The sequence below is a fragment of the Bos javanicus genome, chromosome 10 (genome assembly GCF_032452875.1).
Source record: "Bos javanicus breed banteng chromosome 10, ARS-OSU_banteng_1.0, whole genome shotgun sequence".
Taxonomy (NCBI): domain Eukaryota; kingdom Metazoa; phylum Chordata; class Mammalia; order Artiodactyla; family Bovidae; genus Bos; species Bos javanicus.
In genome coordinates, this window is record NC_083877.1 from 36008135 (window position 1) to 36030884 (window position 22750).

The 22750-nt window shown below is 46.1% G+C and overlaps 1 protein-coding gene across 4 annotated transcripts; it reads right to left on the bottom strand.

Moving 5' to 3' along the window:
* Nucleotides 1-47: 47 nt before the first annotated feature.
* PPP1R14D (protein phosphatase 1 regulatory inhibitor subunit 14D) lies at nucleotides 48-22622 on the bottom strand. 4 transcript variants are annotated; one of them, XM_061430795.1, is made up of 7 exons: nucleotides 22411-22479; nucleotides 22003-22127; nucleotides 21094-21554; nucleotides 10319-10577; nucleotides 758-841; nucleotides 572-604; nucleotides 195-363 (listed from the first exon to the last, which is right to left on the bottom strand). In XM_061430795.1, exons 4-7 carry the CDS (start codon nucleotides 10568-10570, stop codon nucleotides 298-300), a joined length of 435 nt encoding a protein of 144 aa, XP_061286779.1. In that variant the 5' UTR covers nucleotides 10571-10577; nucleotides 21094-21554; nucleotides 22003-22127; nucleotides 22411-22479; the 3' UTR covers nucleotides 195-297. The 4 variants fall into 4 exon arrangements, with proteins under 4 accessions (XP_061286778.1, XP_061286779.1, XP_061286777.1 ...); XM_061430793.1 differs by lacking the exons at nucleotides 21094-21554; nucleotides 22003-22127 and having other exon boundaries at nucleotides 22411-22622; XM_061430796.1 differs by lacking the exons at nucleotides 21094-21554; nucleotides 22003-22127; nucleotides 22411-22479 and adding an exon at nucleotides 10735-10827.
* Nucleotides 22623-22750: the final 128 nt, after the last annotated feature.

Sequence of the window (22750 nt, forward strand, 5' to 3'; positions counted from 1 at the left end):
TCCCTCCCCCATCCGTCAGCACAGATATGCACCACACTCCATGAAGCTGGGGTTCCTGAAGGTTTTATCCACTTGGCTGATAGGAAGGCAGTGGGCAACAGCCATGACTGGTTCCCAGACAGTGCAGCTGACAGGAACCAGCTGTGGCTGCACACAGACAGTGGCATTCAAATGTCCCTCCTCATTCTCCATGTTCCTTGTCTGGGTCCCAGGGAGTGGTTTCCCACCCAGCTGAAGATCCAGGAGTTCAGGGCAGACTGGGCAGTGCTGAGGCTGATGAAGCTAGTCTCACAAGGCTTATTTCTGAGGTCGACTGAGTCTCCGAAGTTTCTTGAGTTGACTGAGCAGCTCAGAGATAAAAGGCTGAGAAAGAAACAGAGGAGCAGAAGCAGGGATGAGATCAGGTTATGGGGTCACACCTACCCCACCACAGTGCTCCCCCTAGTCTCCACCTGATTCCATGGCCTCCAAGTCAGGAAAGGGGAGAAGGACCCAGGGCCAAACCTTCCTCTTCACTAGCTGCTGGCCCACTGGGCCCCCTCTTAGCCCAGACCACCAGAGCATCCCTTACCTCTGTGGGGCGGGGGCAGTTTTGGAGAAGAGCCTGGTGGAAGAAAGCAGAGTGGGTCCCTGAGCCACAGCACTTTTTCACGAGTCCCCAGTCTCCCAGGAATTTCCCCCTTTGAACTGGTTCTCCCCACACTGGATGGGGAAGCAGAACCTGGGTTCTTGGGTTCCCCTTGGTCCCCAATTCTACCTCCAACTGAGTCTTCTGCTCCTCTGTGGATAGTTCCATGAGAGCCTCCAGGTCGATCTCAGGCTCTGAAGAAGTTGGTTGATCCTGTTTGGGAACCACATGGGGCTCAGAGGAGCCCAGCCAGCTGGTGCTGGAGTGAAAGGCAGTTGGGTTCACCCATCTCCCACTCTATTTTCCATGTTCAGTTCCTCTCCTTACTCGCACCACCCATTCATCCGTCCATTCAACAGTTACCAAACACCTACTATGTTCTACCTGAAAGTCTAGGGTTCTTTAAAAAGAGTATCTTTAATTTCAAGAGTTATAAACATTGTTAGTAGGGATATAAAATGGTACAGCTGCTTTGGAAAACAATTTGGCAGCTCCTTAATATGTTAAATATAGAGTTATCATTTGGCCCAGCAATTCCACTCCTAGGTCTATTCCCAAGACAAGTGAAAATATATATTCATGTAAAAATCACATATGAGTGCAGTTCAAAGCATTCTTCTTATTCAAATGACCATCCACTGGTGAATGGATAAATAAATATTATGTAGCCATACAGTATTTTTCAGCAATAAGAAGAAATAAAGGCCTGATTCATGCTACAACTGGGATTAACTTTGAAAACATGTTAGTGAAAGAAGCCAGTTACAAAGGCTTCATGTTATATGATTCGATTTGTATGAAACATCCAGAGTAGGATGTTTGTGTATAGAGACACAAAGTAGACTGGTGGTTGCCTAAGGCTGGGACTGGTGGTGATAAGGAATGGGGTGTGACTACCAACTGGTACAGGGCTTCTTTTATGGATAGTGAAATGTTCCAAAATTAGACCATACTGGTGGTTGTACAACCTATGAAGATAGTTAAAACTATTTGGATTTTACACTTTAAGTGGGAATTGTATGGTATATGAATCATATCTCAATAAAGCTAACTTTAAAAGTTATTATAGTCATTGCAAAAATTTAAGCAATACATAGTTTATAAAAGTAAAAATGAAAGAAGGTAAAGAGAGTAAGAAACCAAACCACTGACTGGGAGAACATATTTGTAAAAGATATATCTGATAAAGGATGTTATCTAAAATATACAAAGAACTCTCAAAACCAACAATAAGAAAGTAATAATCCAATTTAAAAACAGGGGGAAATTTTGTATATCTGCCTCACCAAAGAAGATACAAAGATAGCAAATAGCATATGATGCTAACATAATATGTCATTGCTGCTGCTGCTAAGTCACTTCAGTCGTGTCTGACTCTGTGTGACCCCATAGACGGCAGCCCACCAGGCTCCTCCATCCCCGGGATTCTCCAGGCAAGAACACTGGAGTGGGTTGCCATTTCATTAGGGAATTGCAAATTGAAATAACAATGAGATACCATTACATACCTATTAAAATGGCAAACAAAAACAAACTAAAATACCAAATGCTGATGAGGCTGTGGAGAGATAGGAATACCTGTTCACTGCTGGTGGGAATGCAAAATGGCATAGCCACTTAGGAAGACAGTTTGGTACTTTCTTACAACACAAAACATACTCCTATCATACAAAACAGCACTTGTGTTCCTTGATATTTATCCAAATGAGTTGAAAATATATCTGCACGGAAACCTGCACATGAATGTTTATAGCAGTTTTATTCATAATTGCCAAAACTTGGATGCAACCAAGATGTCCTTCAGTAGGTAAATGAATGAATGAATGGTGGTGCACCCAGACAGTGCTAAAACAAAATGAACTATAAAACCATAAAAAGACATGGAGGAAGCCTAAATGCATATTATTAAGCAAAAGAAACCAACCTGAGAAGTCTACACACTGTACAATTCCAACCATATGACATTCTGGAAAATTACAGAGACAATAAAAAGACCAGTGGTTGCCAGGGGTTACAGTGGAGGAGTGGTGAATGGGTGGAACACAGAGGATTCTTAGGGCAGCCAAACTACTCTACGTGATGATACCAGGAGGGTAGACACACGTCATTACACATTTGTGAAAACCCTTAGAAGGTATAGCACCAAGAGTGAATCCCAATATAAACCCTGAATTTTGGGTAGTTATGATGTAGCAATATAAATTCATGAGCACTAGTGCTCTAGTAGGGGGGTGTTGATAGTGGGAAAGCTGTGCATGTGTGGGGACAGGGAGAATATGGAAATTCCCAGCACCTTCTGCTTAATTTTGCTGTGAACCTAAAACAATAAAGTCATTAAAATAAAAAATAGAGTCATTAAAAGAGAAAAGCTGCACAGCAAAAGAAACCATCAACAAAACGAAAAGGCAACCTACTGAATAGGATAAAATATTTGCAAATCATAAGGGGTTAGTATCTAAAATATATAAAGAACTGAGACAATTCAATAGCAAAAAAATCTAATTTTTAAAAATGGGCAGAGTATCTGAATAGACGTTTTTTTCAAAGAAGACATATAGATGGCCAACAGGCAAATGAAAAGATGTTCAAAATCACTCATCATTAGGGAAATGAAAATCAAAACCACAGTGAGATATAACCTCATATCTGTTAGAATGCTGCTGTGTTGCTTCAGTCGTGTCCGACTCTGTGCAACCACATAGACGACAGCCCACCAGGCTCCCCCGTCCCTGGGATTCTCCAGGCAAGAACACTGGAGTGGGTTGCCATTTCCTTCTCCAATGCATGAAAGTGAAAAGTGAAAGTGAAGTCGCTCAGTCGTGTCCAACTCTAGCAACCCCATGGTCTGCAGCCTACCAGGCCCCTAGGTCCATGGGATTTTCTAGGCAAAAGTACTGGAGTGGAGTGCCATTGCCTTCTCCTGTTAGAATAGCTATTATCAAAAGGACAATAACAAGTGTTTCTATAAGTTAGTAAAGACATATTTTTCATTTTACATCTTTGTGTACCATTTTATTATTTTTTAAAAAATTTACCATGTGCATGTATTTTTAAAATAAAGATAGCAAAAAAATAAAAAACAAGTGTTGGTGAGGATGTGAGAAAAGGGAACCTCTGTGCCCTGTTGGTAGAAATGTAAATTGGTGCAGGCACTATGGAAAATGGTATGGAGGTCCCTCAAAAACTGAAAAATAGAACTACCATATAACCCAGTAATTCCATTTCTGGATATTAATCCAAAGAAAATGAAAACAATAATTCAAAAACATATATGAACCCCCATGTTCACTGCAGTGTTGATTTGCAGTAGCCAAGATATGGAAACCACCTAGGCGTCCATCAATGGGTGAATAGATAAAGAAACTGTGGTGTATACATATGCACTGGAAAACTATTCAGCCATAAAAAAGAAAGAAATCCTGCCATGTGCAACAACATGAATTACATTGACAGTATTACATTGAGTGAAATAAATCAAAGAAAAACAAACACTGTATGATCTCACTTGTATGTGGCATTAAAAAAAAGAGAACTCATCAATAAAAGAACAGATTGGTGGTTGCTGAGGTGGGGGTGGGGAAAGGCGAAATGAGTAAAACAAATCAAAAGGTACAAACTTCCAGTAATAAATAAGTCATGGGGCTCTAATGCACAGCATGGTGACTAGCATTAATAATGTTGTACCGCCTATTTGAAAGTTGCTAAAAGAATAAATCTTAAAAGTCCTCCTTGGGACTTCCCTAGTGGTCTGGTGGTTAAGAATCTTCCACTGCAGGGAGCATGGGTTTGAAAAAAGAAAAAAAAAAGTCCTCCTGTCAAGAAAAAAAATTTTGGTGGCTCAGTGGTAAAGAATCTGCCTTCCTACCTTCAGAATCAGAGGACACAGGTTCAGGTTTGATCTCTGATAAGGGGACTATGATCCCACGTGTCGCAGGTACCACAACTAGAGAGAAGCCCATGAGCCGCAACTAAAACCCAACACAGTCAAAAAAAAAAAAAAAAAAGAGAGAATCCAACTGCCAATGCAGGAGGCAAGGGTTCCATTCCTGGTCCGGAAAGATCCCACATGAGTCAGAGCAACTAAGCCTGTGCACCACAACTATTGCACCACAACTCTAGGGCCTGGGACCCACAACTGTTGAGCCTGCACACTGCAACTACTGAAGCCCAGATGCCCTAGAGCTTGTGCTCTGCAACGAGAAGCCACCACAATGAGAAGCCCTCGCACCACAGCTAGAGAGAGGCTCGCCCGGCAGTGAAGACCCAGCACAGTCATAAATAAATAAAATTATTTTTAGAAAAAGAAAAAATTTGTTGAAACTATGTATGAAGACAGCGGTTAACTAGGCTTATTATGGTAATCATTTTGCAATATACACAAATATAAAGTCATTACATTGTACACCTGAAACGAATATTGATTACACCTTAATAAAAATGTTTTTTTTAAATTTAAGATGTAAACTCAAGGTTTTGTAGTGCTTCATCAGGGACTTTCTTAAGTGAAAGTTGCCTGATGGGGAAGATCATGACTTCTAGAATAGGTTGGTGCAATTTTCTTGATTCATGCCAAGGTCCACCACTGATTTGCATCATCAGTGCGTATATCAATATAGTTGAAAAGGCAAACAACTTATTGCATTATTTATGAAAATAATTGTAGACCCTCTGAAAAGGTCTTGGGAGCCCCTGGTGTCACCAGAACACACTGCAAGAACTGCTGCCTTCTCCATTTTTCTATGGGGTTGTTGAGGGTTTTTTTTAACTGACTAAAGAAGCTTATTTGTTTGTTTTGATTCAGATTATCCCTAGCATTCCATATATCATGGATATACTGTTTGGGGGAGGCATTGGAGAAATAGGTGTATTATATAATTGGAAATAATGTTTTTTTCCAGGTTGAGTTTTGCTTCATTTAAAAAAAATTTTTTTCTATGCTTAGTAGGTTCTTCCCATACTGATTTGGGTAAATATTTGATAGTCACCTTACATTTTCCTAGATATTTGATAATTTTACCTTTTCTATTTGAGTATTTAATTATCTGGAATCTATTCATTCAACAAGTGTGTCCACTGGCTACTATTAACCTGGCACTCTGACCTTGGGAATTTCAGTGAGCAAAACAAAGATCCTGCCCTCAAAGAACCTATCTTAGGGGCAGTTGAGGAGACAGTAAAAACAGATGCATTAATTAATTTGGTTGTATAAATTGTTTAAAAGTAAGTGCTATTGGGGGGAACTTTTTGGGTGGTGGAAATGTTCCATATCTTGACAAGCTAATGCTTACCCCCTACTCTAAAAATAGGCACATTTTATTGTCTGCCGATTATGTTTCAATAAAGTTGATTTAGAAAAGAAAGAAGGGAAAAAATGCCTCAATTACCCTCTCATTCCTTCCACTGCCCATGGTTAATCATTGTTACTAGTTTTGGTCCTTCTATACCCTTTTAAAAGCAAATTAGTGCTAGGATTCTAAGTTAGTTCTTTCACCCTAAGCTCTAGACTTTCTCCTTTGTTTCCTCGGTTTCTAGCTCATCTGATTTAGCATTCATTTATTAAATGCATCCTTATTGAGAGCATGTTGTGCACCAAGCATTGTGATGAGTCCTGGGGCCATAACAGCAAGACAGGCAGATATGGTCTTGCTCTCGAAAAGCTTATATTCTCCTGAGGGATACTGACAAGCAAAATGGTAGTTATAATACAGGGTGATAAGCACTCTGAGGAGAAGGCAGTGGCACCCCACTCCAGTACTCCTGCCTGGAAAATCCCATGGATGGAGGAGCCTGGTGGGCTGAAGTCCAGGGGGTCTCGAAGAGTCGGACACGACTTCTCGACTTCACTTTCACTTTTCACTTTCATGCATTGGAGAAGGAAATGGCAACCCACTCCAGTGTTCTTACCTGGAGAATCCCAGGGACAGGGGAACCTGGTGGGCTGCCGTCTACGGGGTCGCACAGAGTCGGACACGACTGAAGTGACTTAGCTTAGCTAAGCACTCTGATGAGATATTATAGGAGCACATGAAAGGGGAACCTAGCCAAGACCGGGGTTTAGGAAGGGTTCCAGGAAGAAGTGATCTCTAATCTGAGACCTGAAGGCTGAGTAGGAGTTAACAAGATGTTTATACTTCTGATGATGGGGTAACAGGGACCAGATTTATTCTCTCAACATAAGTAACTAGTCAGAAAATAATTAGAAAACTAGACAAAAATATATGAACAGTGTTCTCAGACTTTAGACAACAGGTAACTCAGCACTACCTGGGAAAGAAGAGAAATGAAAGAGATAAACTCTACAATTGTCCTGGGTTTCATCCTGAAGGCAGTTTCCAGACCACAGAGCAGAGAGGCAGATCCCAAGCAGAGCGCAGTGGTCATACTAAATTGATATGACAGAGATCAGAGTTTGGGGTTGAGGCGGCTGTAAATGGACAAGTTCCAGAGAGGAGGGAGTTATGAAGAAAGAGACCTCCAAAAGTCTGCAGAAGGGTTCTCCTGAGCTTTTGCTGAACACAAGGTACACATTCAGAGGGTAAAACTTCACGAGGCCAGATACTATGAGACACGGCAGGCACAGAAATGAACAGTTCCCTGACCTCACAGAGGACTGATAGATAAATCAAGGTCCACTCAGCCAGAGTGGAGGGTCATCCCTGATCACCCAGGAACTCAAGAGAGACCTCGGGAGGCACAGGTGGTACATTTTTATGGTTGTAAGTTGAATAGATTGTTTTTTAAAATGTCATCACATCAAAAGGGCTGTGTCATGGAAACGACAGGAATGTTTCAAAACTCTGGGGTGGTCAACAGTGTCCCCTGCTGATATGTACACTATTTAGCCCCCCAGGTAGTGATCCTCGACTTTGCCAAGAGGTCTCAATAGAGTGGTGGGAACAGAAGTCAGGTTGCAGTGGTTTGTAGATTACAGTGGTTTGAATAGTGATAGGAAGAGAAGGGGGAAAGTTAGCAAAGGCTCTGAGTACAAATCCATTAAAGGGCCTTGTAAAGGAGACAGGAAGTAGGGGATGGTAACCAAACCGGAGCATAGTGTTAAACAGGAGAAGCTCACGAGTGTTTAAGTCCCTGCTTAAAAGCCGAATCTACACAATCATTTCTGGACAACAGGAGCTCCAGGGCCCCAAGTCAGTTTGCCTTGTTGAATCCAGACTTGGCTCTTCTTAAGACCCTAAAACAGGCTGCACACCCAGTGAGAAGAGGTGGGGCCCTTCAACAAAGGAAGGTTGGGTCCCATTAAACTAAACTAAAAGCAGTAATGCAACCTACTCCTGGAACCAATCCAGCAGTGCTATCCAGGGTGGGCATGTGGCCAGGGGTAGGCGGGCAGCTAGTAGAGAGGGACTCTATGAAGGTAGAACTGAAGCTGGGTAAGCTGAAGACTGAGTTGCCTCAATCCCTGCCCAAGGTGACCAGCCTCTACCTAGTGCTTCCCACCCACTTGCCTGCTTCCTGCTGAAAAGAGCAGAGATTAGGACAGGAACTCCCACCTGGCACCTTTGGACAATTGCCATGGCAACCACAGGTCAGGTATTTTATTCCAGTCATTTCCTGGGAGCAGTCTTCCCACATGTCCTGTTTTCTAACCTTATGAGCTCATAATTCTACAGCTTTTCCCCTGCCTTGATCTTGCAAAACAAGATTCTTTGGCTATTGTCTCTCTCTAATGCCTGGAAGGATTTGCCCTGAGGTGTCTGAAATATGAGACTTTTTATCCACAAGTCTAACAATCTGAAATTGAAACAGACCCAGAGAGGCAGGGTGCTGGCAGGAATGAAGGGCAGGGCAATGTCCAGTAAAGTCAGAGTAGACACGGGCCAAGAAAGCTTGCCTCTCCTGCTCCCAGCTCCAAGCCATCTCCCTCTCCTCCACAAGTGCTGCCAGGGACACTGTCAACACCTGGACCAAACTGATACGTGACACAGTGAGCCTGACAAGACAGCCTGGGCCACGGGTATCACTCTTCCCCACCCCCACTGCAGGACCACTGACACAGCTCTTCCCTGGGAGAGTCACAAACCCTTGCTGTCCCCCAAGAAAAAGACAGGACCTGAGTAAGGAAGGAGAGAAACAAGGACCATGGCATGTGGACAAGGAGGACTCTGGCATGGTGCAGAGGTTCTTGCTAGCCACACACTAGGATCGGCAGTGGAGCTTATGAAAAAGACCAGCGCCTGGGCCCCACTCCAGTAGACTGAAATTTAGTTGAAGTGCAACAGGGGCATTGAATTATTTCTGAAGAACTTGGGGGAACCACTAAGTTACGTGAATAAACATTCGGACGCTACAGGCAGAGCCCCAGCTCAGCTCCTGGTCCCAGGGCTCTCTAGTGGTGTGACCCTGGGCTACTTATTCAACATTTCTAAGCCTCCATTTCCTCCACTGCTGCTGCTAACCCGCTTCAGTCGTGTCTGACTCTGTGCAACCCCATAGACGGCAGCCCACCAGGCTCCACCATCCCTGGGATTCTCCAGGCAAGAACACTGGAGTGGGTTGCCATTTCCTTCTCCAGGGCATGAAAGTGAAAAGTGAAAGTGAAGTAGCTCAGTCGTGTCCAACTCCCAGCGACCCCATGGACTACAGCCTACCAGGCTCCTCCATCCATGGGATTTTCCAGGCAAGAGTACTGGAGTGGGCTGCCATTGCCTTGTCCTCATTTCCTCCACAGTAAAACAGTATCTGGGCTTCCCAGGTGGCTCAGTGGTAAAAAGTATGCCTGCCAAGCAGGTGATTTGGGTTGGATCCCTGGTTGGGAAGATGCGCTGGAGGAGGAAATGGCAACCCTCCCCAGTATTCTTGCCTGGGAAATCCCATGGACAGAGGAGCCTGGCAGGCTTCAAAAGAGTCAGAAAGGACTTTGTGACTAAACAACAACAAAACAGAATCTACCTAATGGACTTGTGGGGAGAGCTGAATGAAATAACGTAAGGCAGGTTCTGGACACTGTGCCTAGCGTATGGTTAAGTGCTCAAAATGTTATTCTTGTTGGAGCAACCTTTGTTACTACACTAGGATCTCGATTTGGAGGTATCTAGGTAAATAAAATGCTGCTCTCTCAGGATGTGGTTGAGGGGAATCAGTCGGAGCCAGGGCCAAGGCTAGGTCAGGCGCTCATATCAGTGGTCACTATTGGTCACTCTGACATTCTACTCCAGCACTATCCATTCTGAGATGAAGGAAAGGTTTTGTATCTGTCCTGGCAACTTGGTAGCCACTAGTCACCTGGAGGTATTGGGCACTTGAAATGTAGCTAGTGTGACTGAGGACTGAAGTTTTAATTGCATTTAATTTTCATCAGTTTAAAGTTAAATAGCTGCACATGGCTGATAGCTACAGGAGTGAACAGCGTTGCACTAGACAGGTATGTGTGTTGAGGATGAAAGTAAATACAGACCTAAAATACAAATATTCCTCTACCATCTCATCTGAGCCTCAAAAAGTTCTACAAAAGGGGTACAACAGGCATTGATAGCCCCATTTTATAGATAGAAAACTGAGTCTCAGAGATGTTAAAAGACCTGCTCCAGATTATAGAGTGGGAGGCAGAGCCCAGACCAATGGGAGGCCAGTTTCAGGACTGCGAACCCATGCCTTGCCTGTGGGAAAAGCTTCCTCTCCATAGAACACTTCTATTGTGCCCTCCAGTCCCCAGGCCCGCCAGGTCCTACCCACCTGGAAGAGCTCCTGAACCTGGGTGTCCACCCACTGCTCCATCTCCACCCAGCGCTGCAGCTGCCCCCGGTCATACTTCACCGTCAGCCGGCTGGGTTTCCGGGACCGGGGTCGGAAGGGGTCGGACTGGGACTTGGACTCGGAGTCTGTGGATGATGTCCTCCTCCTCCCAGAAGCCCAGTGGACCTTCTTACTTGGATTCTCCTTGTCCGGGTTGGGAGATGTGCAGGAAGCAGGGCTTGAAGACAGCATGGAAGGACTGGTTTGGGCAAAGAGTTGGGAAAAATTGCCAGTCAGAGCAGGAAAGCCAGGGAATGAGGAGCGAGAGCAGAGGGAGAGGCCAGCAGGGAAGAAAGAAAGGCGGGTGGAGGCAGGGCCAAGGCTTCTGGGGGGGCGGGGGTCAAAGATCAACTGGCCTTTGTCTGGTGCTGGGAATGCCAGGCTCCTGGCTCCAGGCTGCCAGTAAGTGGCACTCCCGCGCTGTGCCCCAGCCTTCCTTTCTGCAGCTGCTGCAAAACAGGGATATAAACTACACAGGAACAAAGGTCAAGAGGGTGCCATGCCTCGGAGGTGGAAGAGGCCCTTGGGTCCTGAGGGGTGCGGGGCTCTAACCTGAGTCACACTCACCAGAGAGACCTTAGCACCGCGTTTTCCTGGGACTAGATCCACTGGCCTTCAGAAGCTACGCTCACAGGGATCCTGCAGGAGTGGGGTCCCTGGCTGGCAAGGGCTCCTGCTCAGAGCGTGGTGCTGCTGAGAGCAGAGTTGCATCAGGGATAATTAGAGGGGTGGTGATCTCTGGCCCTCGTGGGGGCAGCATCCTCTTGTGTCTGAGTGTTAGCTGCCTTTAAGACTGTGAGGGAACAGGTACTCCCCTGGCCCTGTGTGTTTGCAGAGTTGAACTTGTCTCCCAAGCCCATTCCCCAGAGGCAACTGCTTAGAAAGCCATGTTTATCACCACATGACCCTCCCCTGACTGAGGTTCCACTGAGGAACCCTGTAGACCTAACATTTACCCCGGTGTCAAGGACTATTACTTCAAGACAGACTTGCATGCTAAAGGAAGGGTGTTTTTGTCTCTTCAGTCTTTTGTAATAAAAATTTCCAAACGTTTTAGAAAAGTTACACAACAGAAGAATATATATTATATATATAATATATATATATTTTAATGAAGAGCTAAGAAGGACAAATAAAGAATGAAAGTTTCTCTGTTCTCCCCAGCTCCACCCCCTAGAGGCAGCCTACCAACAGTTTCTGTTCTTAGTTCTCCTGTGATCACCATTATCTCTTTGTGTAATAACATAAATGTGTCCATTCTATTTATTTTTTATCTTCTTCACCATGCTGCGTGGCATGTGGGATCTTGGTTTTCTGACTAGAGTCTTAACCACTAGACTGCCAGGGAAATTCCAATTTGTCCATTTTAGACAGTATCTCTTGTCTCCTAATATGAATGATAAGAAATTAGCTCCCTCACTCATACTCCCTCATCCCCTTTACTTGCTACATTCATATTTTTATTTATGTATTTATTTTTCACTAATTTCTTTTTAGGTCTTAGAGTGGTTGCCTTTGTGATGCTGAATTTGTCTCCAACTTATCAATTTCAACTCTCATACAGTGACACCTACAAGAGAGTTTTAGACAAAAACCAATTGATGAGTCTTTAATGGTGATATTCTAGGCCCTAAGTTAACCGGGTTGGGGAGGTGTTTGAGGGTTGGAAGCCAGGATGGTAGCCTAGAAACACCCAGGCTTCAGAGGAAGGCTGACAGATCCCAGTTCAAACTCAGCTTTGCCCCGCCTTGGTCTAATAACCCTCCAGTTTCACAACCTGAGTCTGCTTTCTCATCTGCAAAATGGAGTTTGAAGAGGATTCAATGAGATGGTGGGAACGTTCCTGGTGGTCCAGTGGTTAAGAATTCACCTTGTAATTCAGGAGACATGAGTTCAATCCCTGTCGGGGAACTATAGACCTCACATGCTGCAGAGCAATTAAGCATGTGCTGAAAATACTGAAGCCCCCAACTGCTAAAGCTGGAGTACCACGACAGATAGTCTGAGCTCCGCAAAGATTCCATGTACTGCCACTAAGACCCGAGGCAGTCAAATAAATATATATGTAAATATTAAATGAGATGATGTGTGTAAACATTTAGCATGATGTTCAATACAAAGTACTTTCTCAACAGACATCCTTTCTCTTCCTTTCTTTGCCTTCCCATCCTCCCTGCTTTCCCGGTGAGGCTCTGTCCATCAAAGGCTGGCTCTGGAATTTCTCTGCAGTGGCTTCCTTCCTGACCCTCTTTGGAAGAAGGTGGCAATAAGAAGGGGGTAGGGAGGCCTCTAAAATACAGCCTGTAGACTCAGTTGTTCTACCTTGATGACATGTTACACAGTGTGATAGGCATTATTATGATAGTTTCCTCCCCATTCTGTTTCTGTCTCCTGAAGGGTTCAAGAGCCCATTCAGGAAAAGGAACCAGATCAGAAGAGCCCATGGTTTTGTTCATTCATTAACTCATTCATTTAACAAAGATTTTATGAACTCCTCTGGTAGGCAAACATTATGCTCAATACTGAAGACTGGTGATCCAAAAAAGACACGGTCTCAGCCTTCATGGAACTTACAGTCTAGTGTAAAAATAAACATTAATCAACTAATCAAATAAATGTAAAACTGCAACTATATTTCTTTTCTGAAGAAAAGGTAAGAGGTGATATAGAATGTCTAGAGAGGGTATGACCTAACAAGTGGTAACATTTGGACTGAGTTCTGAATGATAAGTAGGAGTTAACTAGGTACAGGGAAGAGGTGGGAGTTGGCAGAAGGCACAGCATATGCAAAGGCCCTGTGGCAGGAGGACGAGGGTAAGCACCAGGGACTGGAGAAGGTCAGTAGAGCTGGAACAAAGAGAGGAGGGAGGGGAAATCTGCTGGTAGTCCAGTGGCTAAAACTCAGTGCTTTCACTGCTGTGGACCCAGGTTCGATCCCTGGTCAGGGAACTAAGATTCCACAAACTGTGCAGTGCAGCCAATAAATAAAAATTTTTAAAGAGATGAGGGAGGCAGAAGTGAGTCTTGAGGCAGACAGGGTGGATCTATCCACTTAGGGCCCTGTGAACCATGGTAAGAAGTTTTGTCTCTATCCTAAGAGCATTGAGAGTCACTGCAAAATCTTAAGCCAGGGTGGTTGGGCAGACTGACATGTTCAGATTTTGAATAGAGAGAGGATCAGAGGGTGCAGAAGTCCTGGAGGTCAGTGGGGAGACCACTGCTGTAGGGCCTGACTGGGGGAGGTATTGCTGGTGATAGTGAGAAGTTGCGGATTGGAGAGCTATTTAGGGGGTAATATTTAACAGAACTTGGTGATGGATTGGAACATGCAAATTCCATGAATGCCAATACAGGAACACAGGTTCATACATGGGACCTCTCTGAGCATATTTCCTCATCTATAAGCTGGGCGTTGTTAAGACTCTGCAGGAACACACAACACAGTCCCAGAGACGCTCGATGGCACACGAAAGAGTAATGCCCATTATTTATGTATAAGTCTCCTTATTTACATTCTTTCATCTCAGCATTGACCTATGCATGTCACCACTCATCAATAAGTTTGCCCAAGATAAGGGAACTCAAATTTCAAGAAAATAAAAACCACCAGGACCACAGGTTCATATCAGGGTGGGGAAATAAAGAGGGTGCAGGCTTGGGCAGAGGCGAGGGTGTCTGCCCTGCTGTCCCAGCCAGGCCTGGGTCCAGCGGTGGAATAAAATCAGCAGCAAGCAGGCCCCATCAGAGCTAGATGTTCTCTTTTTCTTATGTAAAAAAAAATTTTTTTGACCATGCTTCTTGGTTCTTAGTTCCTCAACCAGGGATGGAACCCTTACCACCTGCAGTGGAATGCCCCCTGGACCACCCTGTGTTTCCCCCCACCCCACTTCTAGGGAAATTCTAGAGGCTCCTTGAAAGATTGTACCAGATAAACTGTTTATAGTTTGATATCCTAATTTTTTAAATTAATGAATATGTTAGGGCTTCCCAGGTGGCTCAGTGGGTAAAGAATCCACCTACAATGCAGGAGACACAGGAGACTCGGGTTCAGTCCCTGGGTCAGGAAGATCCCCTGGAGGAGGGCATGGCAATCCACTCCAGTATTTTTGCCTGGAGAATCCCACGGACAGAGGAGCCTGGCAAGCTACAGTCCTTAGGGTCACAAAGAGTCGGACACAACTGAAGCGACTGGGCACACACCAGTTATATATTACTATATAACAAATTACCCCTAAATTTAGCAGCTTAAAACAATTGTTGAGTCGCTAAGTCATGTCAAACTATTTTGTTACCCCAGCACTGTGGCCTCCCAGGCTCCCCTGTCCAAGCGATTTCCCAGGCAAGTGGGTTGTCATTTCCTTCTCCAGAGTATCTTTCCAACCCAGGGGTCGAACCCATGTCTTCTGCATTGGCAGGCAATTCTTTACCTCTGAGCCACCAGCAAAGCCTGCTTAAAACAATGGGTATTTATTATATCAATTTCAGTACGTGGTTTAGCCGACTCCTCTGGTTCAGGGGTTCTCAGAAGGGTGCAAGCCAGCACAAGCCAGTGTTGTTGGTCAGACATCTGTTCCCTGCCATATGGACATCTCTAGTGGGCTACTCACCACATGGCAGCTGGTTTCCAACAGACACAGGGCGCTGAGAGAGGCAGAGGGACAGGTAAGATGGAAGTCACAGTCTTTTTGTAACCTAATCTAGGAAGTGACATCCCATGACTTGCTGTGCTGTATTCTATTCATCAGAGGCCAATCACTAAGTCCAGCGACACTGAAGGGAGGAGATTACACACACAGGCATGATTACTGGCCGGTATGGATCATTGGTGATCATTTAGAGGTTATCTACCACACTGAACTATTGTGAACGTTTTTGACGTTAGCAGAATTCTTCAAAAATGTCCCTTTTAGAAAATTCCCTGGTGGTCCAGTGGTTAGGACTCCACACTTTTACTACTGAGAGCTGGGGTTCAACCCCTGGTTGGGGAACTAAGATCCCACAAGCTGTGCAGCACGGCCAAATAAATCAAGCCCTTTGAGGATTGCAGCAGTATCTGAGGGGACTTGTCTCCTTTAAATGAAGATTAAACCAATGACAGTGGCCTCACCTTGACAAATATTGCATTACTTTCCTCAAAATTCTTTGGCCCTGCAGTGCTGCTGCTGCTAAGTCGCTTCGGTCGTGTCCGACTCTGTGCGACCCCATAGACGGCAGCCCACCAGGCTCCCCCTTCCCTGGGATTCTCCAGGCAAGAACACTGGAGTGGGTTGCCATTTCCTTCTCCAATCCATGAAAGTGAAAAGTGAAAGTGAAGTCGCTCAGTCGTGTCCAACTCCCAGCCACCCCATGGACTGCAGCCCACCAGGCTCTTCCATCCACGGGATTTTCCAGGCAAGAGTACTGGAGTGGGTTGCCATTGCCTTCTCCATGGCCCTGAATTATCAAGGGAATTATTGGTCTTTAGATCATTAAAATACAACTTATTTAGCTATAATTATTAGATGTGCTAGTACTCAGTCGCTCAGTCATGTCCGACTCTTTGGTCCCCTATGGACTGTAGCCCACCAGGTTTCTCTGTCCACGGGATTCACCAGGCTAGAATACTGGAGTGGGTAGCCATTTCCTTCTCCAGATAATCAGATAATTAATACTAAAAATTGTTCTGTAAATATATTGTCCCTCTGTTTCAGTTATTTCCACAAAACAAACTGTTATCGGAGAAATGGGTTTGCCTCTCAGTGGCTGTCAAGCCAACAGAAACAATCAAGCCAAAGACTGGAAGAAGGAAGGATTTATTACTATTTGCAGCAAGTAATACCCCACTCCAGTACTCTTGCCTGGAAAATCCCATGGACGGAGGAAACTGGTGGGCTGCAGTCCATGGGGTCACTAAGAGTCAGACACGACTGAGCGACTTCACTTTCACTCTTCACTTTCACGCATTGGAGAAGGAAATGGCAACCCACTCCAGTGTTCTTGCCTTGAGAATCCCAGGGACAGGAGAGCCTGGTGGGCTGCCGTCTATGGGGTCGTACAGAATCAGACACGACTGAAGCGACTTAGCGGCAGCAAGTCAAATTATTACTTGCCTTGGAGATTCCCAGGTGGCACTAGTGGTAAAGAACCCACCTGAGCAGGAGACATAAGAGATGTGAGTTGAATTCCTGGGTGACGATGAAGATGCCCTGGAGAAGGAAATGGCAACCCACTCCAGTATTCTTGCCTGGGAAATCCCATGGACAGAGGAGCCTGATGGGCTACAGTCCATGGGGTCACAAAAGAGTCAGACATGACTTAGTGACTAAACAACAGCAATAGCAGCAAGTCAGGAGGAGACCAGGGAACTTTCTCAAAGCAGCCTCTCCCCTAACAGCAAAATTAGGGAAGTTTTGAGCTAAGGGTATATACATATGGTTTATCACAGGACTATTGTTGGACTGTCTTCTCTGTTCTGACATTTCTTTGTTCACTCAGGATCCTTGTTACCTACACCTGTTCAAGGGCAAGCATTGTGACCATGGGGTCTCAAAGAGTCGGACATGACTGAGCGACTGAACTGAACTGAAAGTGTTGGTCGCTCAGTCGTGTCCTATTCTTTGTGACCCCATGGACTGTAGCCTGCCAGGCTCCTCTGTCCATGGAATTCTCCAGGCCAGAATATTGGAGTGAGTAGCCTTTCCCTTCTCCAGGGGATCTTCCCCACCCCGGGATCGAACCCAGGTCTCCCGCATTGTAGGCGGATTCTTTACCAGCTGAGCCACAAGGGTAGCCCGAGCTGAACTGAACTGATACGCATATTTAGGAAGAGGCTTGAGCAGAAAATTCTGCATAGAATTAGGGCGAAGTTTTAGGCATCCAAGTCTTGGTGGATTGAAGTCAGGAGGGTCAGTATTATTATTCTGTCCTCCACCAGGGTGGGGGCATTAACTCCAGCTGGAGTCAAAGATAAATTATTATGTATATTCCTTGAGGAGGAACTAGGACTCTGCTTTATCACAGGACTATTGTTTGACTGTCTTCTCTGTTCTTTCTTTGTTCCCTCAAGATCCTTGTTACCTAGACCTGTTCAAGGGCAAGCACTGTGGCCAGGCTTAGGTCACAAGATGAAAGTAAAAGTCGCTCAGTCATGTCTCTTTGCAACCCAGGAATTCTCCAGGCCAGAATATTGGAGTGGGTAGCCTTTCCCTTCTTCAGGGGATCTTTCCAACGCAGGGATCGAACCCAGGTCTCCCACACTACAAGTGGATTCTTTACCAACTGAGCCATGAGGGAAACCCAAGAACACTGGAGTGGGAAGCCTATCCCTTCTCCAGGGGATCTTCCCAACCCAGAAATCGAACTGGGGTCTCCTGCAGTGCAGGCTGATTCTTTACAAACTGAGCTATCAGGGAACACAAGATAACTTCAGCCAAAATAGCTTCTCTCTCTTTTTTTCCTTCGGCTGCTCTGCACAGCTTGTGGGATCTTAGTTCCCTGTGTAGAGATTAAATTTGGGCCCCTGGCTGTGAAAGCCAGGAACCCTAACCATTGGACCACCACAGAATTCCCCACAATGGCTTCTCTTATGTCAAGAATGCCATTCCTGATTCTCTTTCTTCAGGGACTCCCTAACTTATCTGCTTACAGATATCATCCCAAAATTTAAAGGCTTAAAATGAACACATTTCCTCATGATTCTGCAACATGGGCAGGGCTTTGAAGGTGTAGCTAATCTCTGTTGGAGCGAGTCAATTGGGGCTAAAGGCGAACAATGGTTTAATGAAGCTACTCAGCGGGGGTGGCTGTGAGATAGCCAGACACCTCCTTCTCCCATCACAACCTCTCATCCTCCGGTCTTGCTCTCCTCCGGTGGCCTCTCTCTCCCTCAGGGTTGTCAAACTTCTTTACCCAACAACTGGTTCTAAGAGGGAAAATGCAAGCCACAAGGCTGAGGTTTGAAAGCCACGTGGCACCACTTCTACTCTGTCCTATTGGTCAAAGCAAGTTACAAATTCAAAGGGAAGGGAAAGGTAGACACCACCTCTTGGTGGGAGGAGCAGCATGCACTTACAAGGAAGGTGAGGGCCTGTCCACCATCGTTGATAGCGGTCTTTGTAGATAGTTCATTAAACCTACTTATAGAAACCACCAGACCACCATCCAAGACAAGGCATTCAGTGTTCCTTTTCTAATATGGTGTTAAGGACTGCATGTTCTCACCAAACCACCCACTCCTAACATCAGTGTTTGGTACTGGTGCAAATAAGAAGGAAGCCTATAGCATAAACCCTGGCTTTCTCTTCCCCAAGTTCATATAGGGAGTGTGAACCACGTGGCCTAACAAAAAAGCTAACTCACTTGGACAGCTCCCTTGGGCCTGCAATGTACAATCAGAAAACAATATCATCTGGGGGAATTCCCTGGTTGCTTAGTGGTTAGTGTTCTGGCCTTTCACTACCATGGCCCAGATTCAACCCCTGGTTGGAGAACTGAGATCCTATAAGCCACACAGCATGGCCAAAAAAGGAGAGAGAGAGAAAAGAAAACAATACCATCTGGAAATGCTTTGTAGGAAGTAAGTCAGAATCACAGAAAGGGCCCAATATTGGCAGTCAAGAGACCTGAAGTGTAGAGATGGCCTCTGCTACATGCTAGCTCTGTTTGTCTCTGAACAAACCAAAGACCGATCTCTGGGCCTATATAGGACACACAGCTTCCTATATGTAAGGGGAAGGGCTTTAACTGAGATCCCCAATAGCTCTGACGCTCTCTGCCTCTCCATAAACCAAAGTTTATGAACCCACCCAGAGGATAGCTGGCTCTGTACATACTGCTAGAGAGGCTCTTGGGAGTCACTGAGGCCCTGAACAGGTGAAGGGCAGGGCTGGAGGAGGGAACCACATGCCACGTGCAGGGTGGCCTGGAGTACATCTGCAAGCTGGTAGAGAGCCCAAAACTAGGGCAGCAGTGGCCACAGACAAGCCGGGATGTCTGTGAGCAGTTACCGAAGAAGATTGCCACCACCCAGGGCTGGCCGGACGTTTGCAAGGGAAGCCCAAGGAAAGCCAAGGGGAACAGAGATACTGCGACAAAGTGGCTGGGTCGGTGAGATGAGGAGAGAATGTGGAAAAAGAAGTAATGCGGGGCTAAATATGAATGTGAAAGCTGTCATGATGTATTTTTCTCTTTCTCATGGAAACACTTCAAGCTCACCAAAAGAAACTTTGGTAATAATTGCTAAACTAGAAAAAAGAAAATGTTACCCCATATTTTCATCATTCAAATGCCATCACCTTTACCGCTTTGGTGAACTTAGTCTTTTTCCCTTCATGTGTAGCTTTTCTCTTTAGGATGTAAGAACCAGCATAAGGTAGTGTGAAAAGTGTAGGGTTGTTTTTTTTTTAATATATTTATTTGACTGTGTCAGGTCTTGCGGCACGCAGGGTCTTTGATCTTCCTTGCAACATGTGGAATCTAGTTCCCTGAGCTGGTATCGAACCTGAGCCTCCTGCATTGGGAGCATGGAGTCTTGGCCACTGGCCCACCAGGAAGTTCCCAAAGAGTAGTTTTTGATGTCTGAGATACTTGAGATAAAATTCTGACTCTGTCGCTTTTTTCAGGTAACATTTATTGAGCACTCAGAGTCAAATGTTTTCTCTGTATTAACTCATTAATTCTCATACTAACCCTAGGAAGTCCCACGTTGTATACAAGAAGGCTAAGGCACAGAGGAGATAAATAAGTTGCCAAAGGCCACACTGACAGTAAGTGGCTGATGAAAGAGTTAAACCCTGTAATCTGAGTCTGAAGCCCACAAGCTGAACCCCTATAGCATCTTGCCTCCCACTCTTCACTACCTTACCTAGGTGGAGTTTAGTGAGCCTCCCTGCAAAGTAGAAACCATTCTCAGAGCTACTGTGAGCATTAGAAGGTCACAGATGTCATGTGTCTGGAACCCAGCAGGCATCTCAAATGGTGGCTGATCCCCACTTGAAAATCTGTTGATTTTCAAGGCAAGTTGATCTGAGCTGAGTGTGGAATTTCCAGCTGAAGTCAGAATTGAAAGTGCAGTAAAAGCACAGCGTTTATGTGCTAAAGCAGTGGACTTAGCCTGCCTGAACTCCGATCCCGGTTCCGCCACCAAAGTCACGTGACCTAACAAGTTTGTCCACCTGTCTGAGCCTGCTTGCTCATTTGTAAAATGGGGATTAAAATTAGTACCTACTATCTTGGTTTGTTTTGACTGAATGGGGCAATGTGTGGGAAATACTTGGGAACAGGTTTTGGGCATTATCAGATGTAGGTTTTTGTAATGGTATATATGATGGAAGTAATGATTAATCTGTAGTAATATTACCATAGGGTAAGTCTTCTGTGTTAGGATTTTTGTATGTATAAGGTATTAAAGGAAGCAGGAATCAAATCTCAACAAAATTCTTTCTTTCCACTAACTACACAATCATAAGCTTCATTCCCCAGCATATCATCCATGTTCCCCACCATGCCTGGGGCAGTGGAAAAAAACGGAAAATTCAGAGGGGAGACAGACTCCAGATTCCCACACCCAATACCCATACCCAAAATGTGTGCAGCTAGGGAATGTTGCAGTTAAGCTAAGAAAAAGGCTGAGGTTTGGCTACAGGATCTAGTGGGTAAGAAGACCGTTCCCATTGGGCTGGGGTTTGTTAAGTCATCGTGAAGGTGTGGAATCTCTTTTAAAAAAAAATTGTATTAACTTATTTTTGGTTGCGCTGGGTCTTCATTGCTGCGGGCCACTCTCTGTTGTGGTGCAAGGGTTTCCCACTGCTGCGATTTCTTTCGTTGCGGGGCTCGGACTCTAGGTGAACAGGTTCACTAGATGCAGCTCGTGGGCTTTAGTTGTTCCTGGCATATGGAGTCTTCCTGGATCAGGGCTTGAATCTGTGACCTCTGCATTGGCAGGCGGATTTCTATTCACTGTACTACCAGGGAAGTCCGGTATGGAATCTCTTTTGAGGAGAACATTAACAGGACCAACGCTGTTCTGTAAAGAATGGCCTTTAAGAGGAGTTCTTCACTCAGGAAAAGCAATGAGCCTGGTTTCAAGGAGTCCAGGGCTCAGTGAAGGCTCAGCTACTTTGGTGATCCGGAACCTCTAGCTTCCAAGGATGTTATTTTACTGAAACAAAGAACCAGCTCCTGACCAGGAGCACCCCACCTGGTGAGAGAGGAGAGAAATTCTGTGCTCTAGAGAACGCATCGTCTGACCAATGAAGCTAAGTCAGCTCGGACAACTACCCGAACGGAAACGTTAGTACAAAATGAGGAAGGGCCTCAAAACAAAAGGAACCACTAACCTGGCCCGGGGAAATCTGTTTCTCAACTGTAACTGAAAGGAGGATTTCCAGAGCTGGCAAAGGTGGTAATAATCCAGCAGGCATCTGGAATTCCAGTTATCAAAGGGGCAGCCACACAGCTTATGGGATCTCTTCCCGCCACAAGATGGAAATGACTTCCCGAGGGCTGACCACGACAGCGAAATCATTGGCGTCGGGCTTTCCCCCGTTTCTCCTCCCCCAGCCCCTTCCCTAGCGCCTCGGGCCTGGGTCTGGGAATGCTAGCCCGGACCGGAAAGGGAGTCGGGCGTCTCTGAGCACCTGACCCACCTTCGGGTGCCAGACGTCGTCGGCGCTTCCCGAAGTGTCTGGGCCTCCAGGGATAGGGGTGTACTTCTGGGGCGCATGGAGCCCCGCGAGGTTGGGACCGGGGCAGGGCGCGCCGGCCTCTGAGCCTGTTTGGGCACCAGATTGCAGAAGCAGGGTGGAAGATGGCAGGGATTGGGGGTAGGCGGCCCGGAAGCCCGGGCTGCAGGGGCGCACCGGGCGTGGGCGGGGCCGGCGACGCCGGGGTTAATGTTCGCCCCGCCCCGGCCGCACTGACTCAGTTTCACCAGAAACTAGACGGGTGGAGGTGCCGGAACCCCAGAGCACCCGACACCCGGGCGGAAACGGCGGTCCGAGCAGCGCAGGAAACCTGGACCGGAACCTCGGCAGGCCCGGCCCCACCCCACTCACCTGCGCAGGTAACCCGGGCCGAGGAGAGCCAGGAGGAGGCGGAGCGGGTTCGGAGCATGTCTGGCCCTTTGTTCTGCGCCGGTGCGTGTGTCCGGGTACGTGAGCTCTTTAGCCGTCCGACCGGCTGCGGGGTCACCGAAGTGTGCGTGGGAGCACCGGGCCCGCCTGCCCTTCTTCACTCCCGGGATGTTCGTGCTCCTCGGTCCTCCCATTCACTTCCTCCCGGCCGGCACTCCTCCCTGGAAGTCTCTCGGCTGATCCGATGTCTCCTCCTCCGTCCCCTCCCTCTCGCAGGTCGCTAGCACCCTCGGAGCCCAGAGGCCCGCTCTTTGAAGGTGAC

What these genes read in the sequence shown, in the direction of transcription:
- PPP1R14D (XM_061430793.1), bottom strand. Translation starts at nt 22,622, where the DNA reads ATGGGAGGACCGAGGAGCACGAACATCCCGGGAGTGAAGAAGGGCAGG. An exon ending in GGCCCGGGTTACCTGCGCAG is followed by an intron (nt 10,578 to 22,410) that starts GTGAGTGGGGTG and finishes TGCCCAAACCAG; the next exon opens with TCCTTCCATGCTGTCTTCAA. An exon ending in ACTGCCCCCGCCCCACAGAG is followed by an intron (nt 364 to 571) that starts GTAAGGGATGCT and finishes TTTCTTTCTCAG; the next exon opens with CCTTTTATCTCTGAGCTGCT.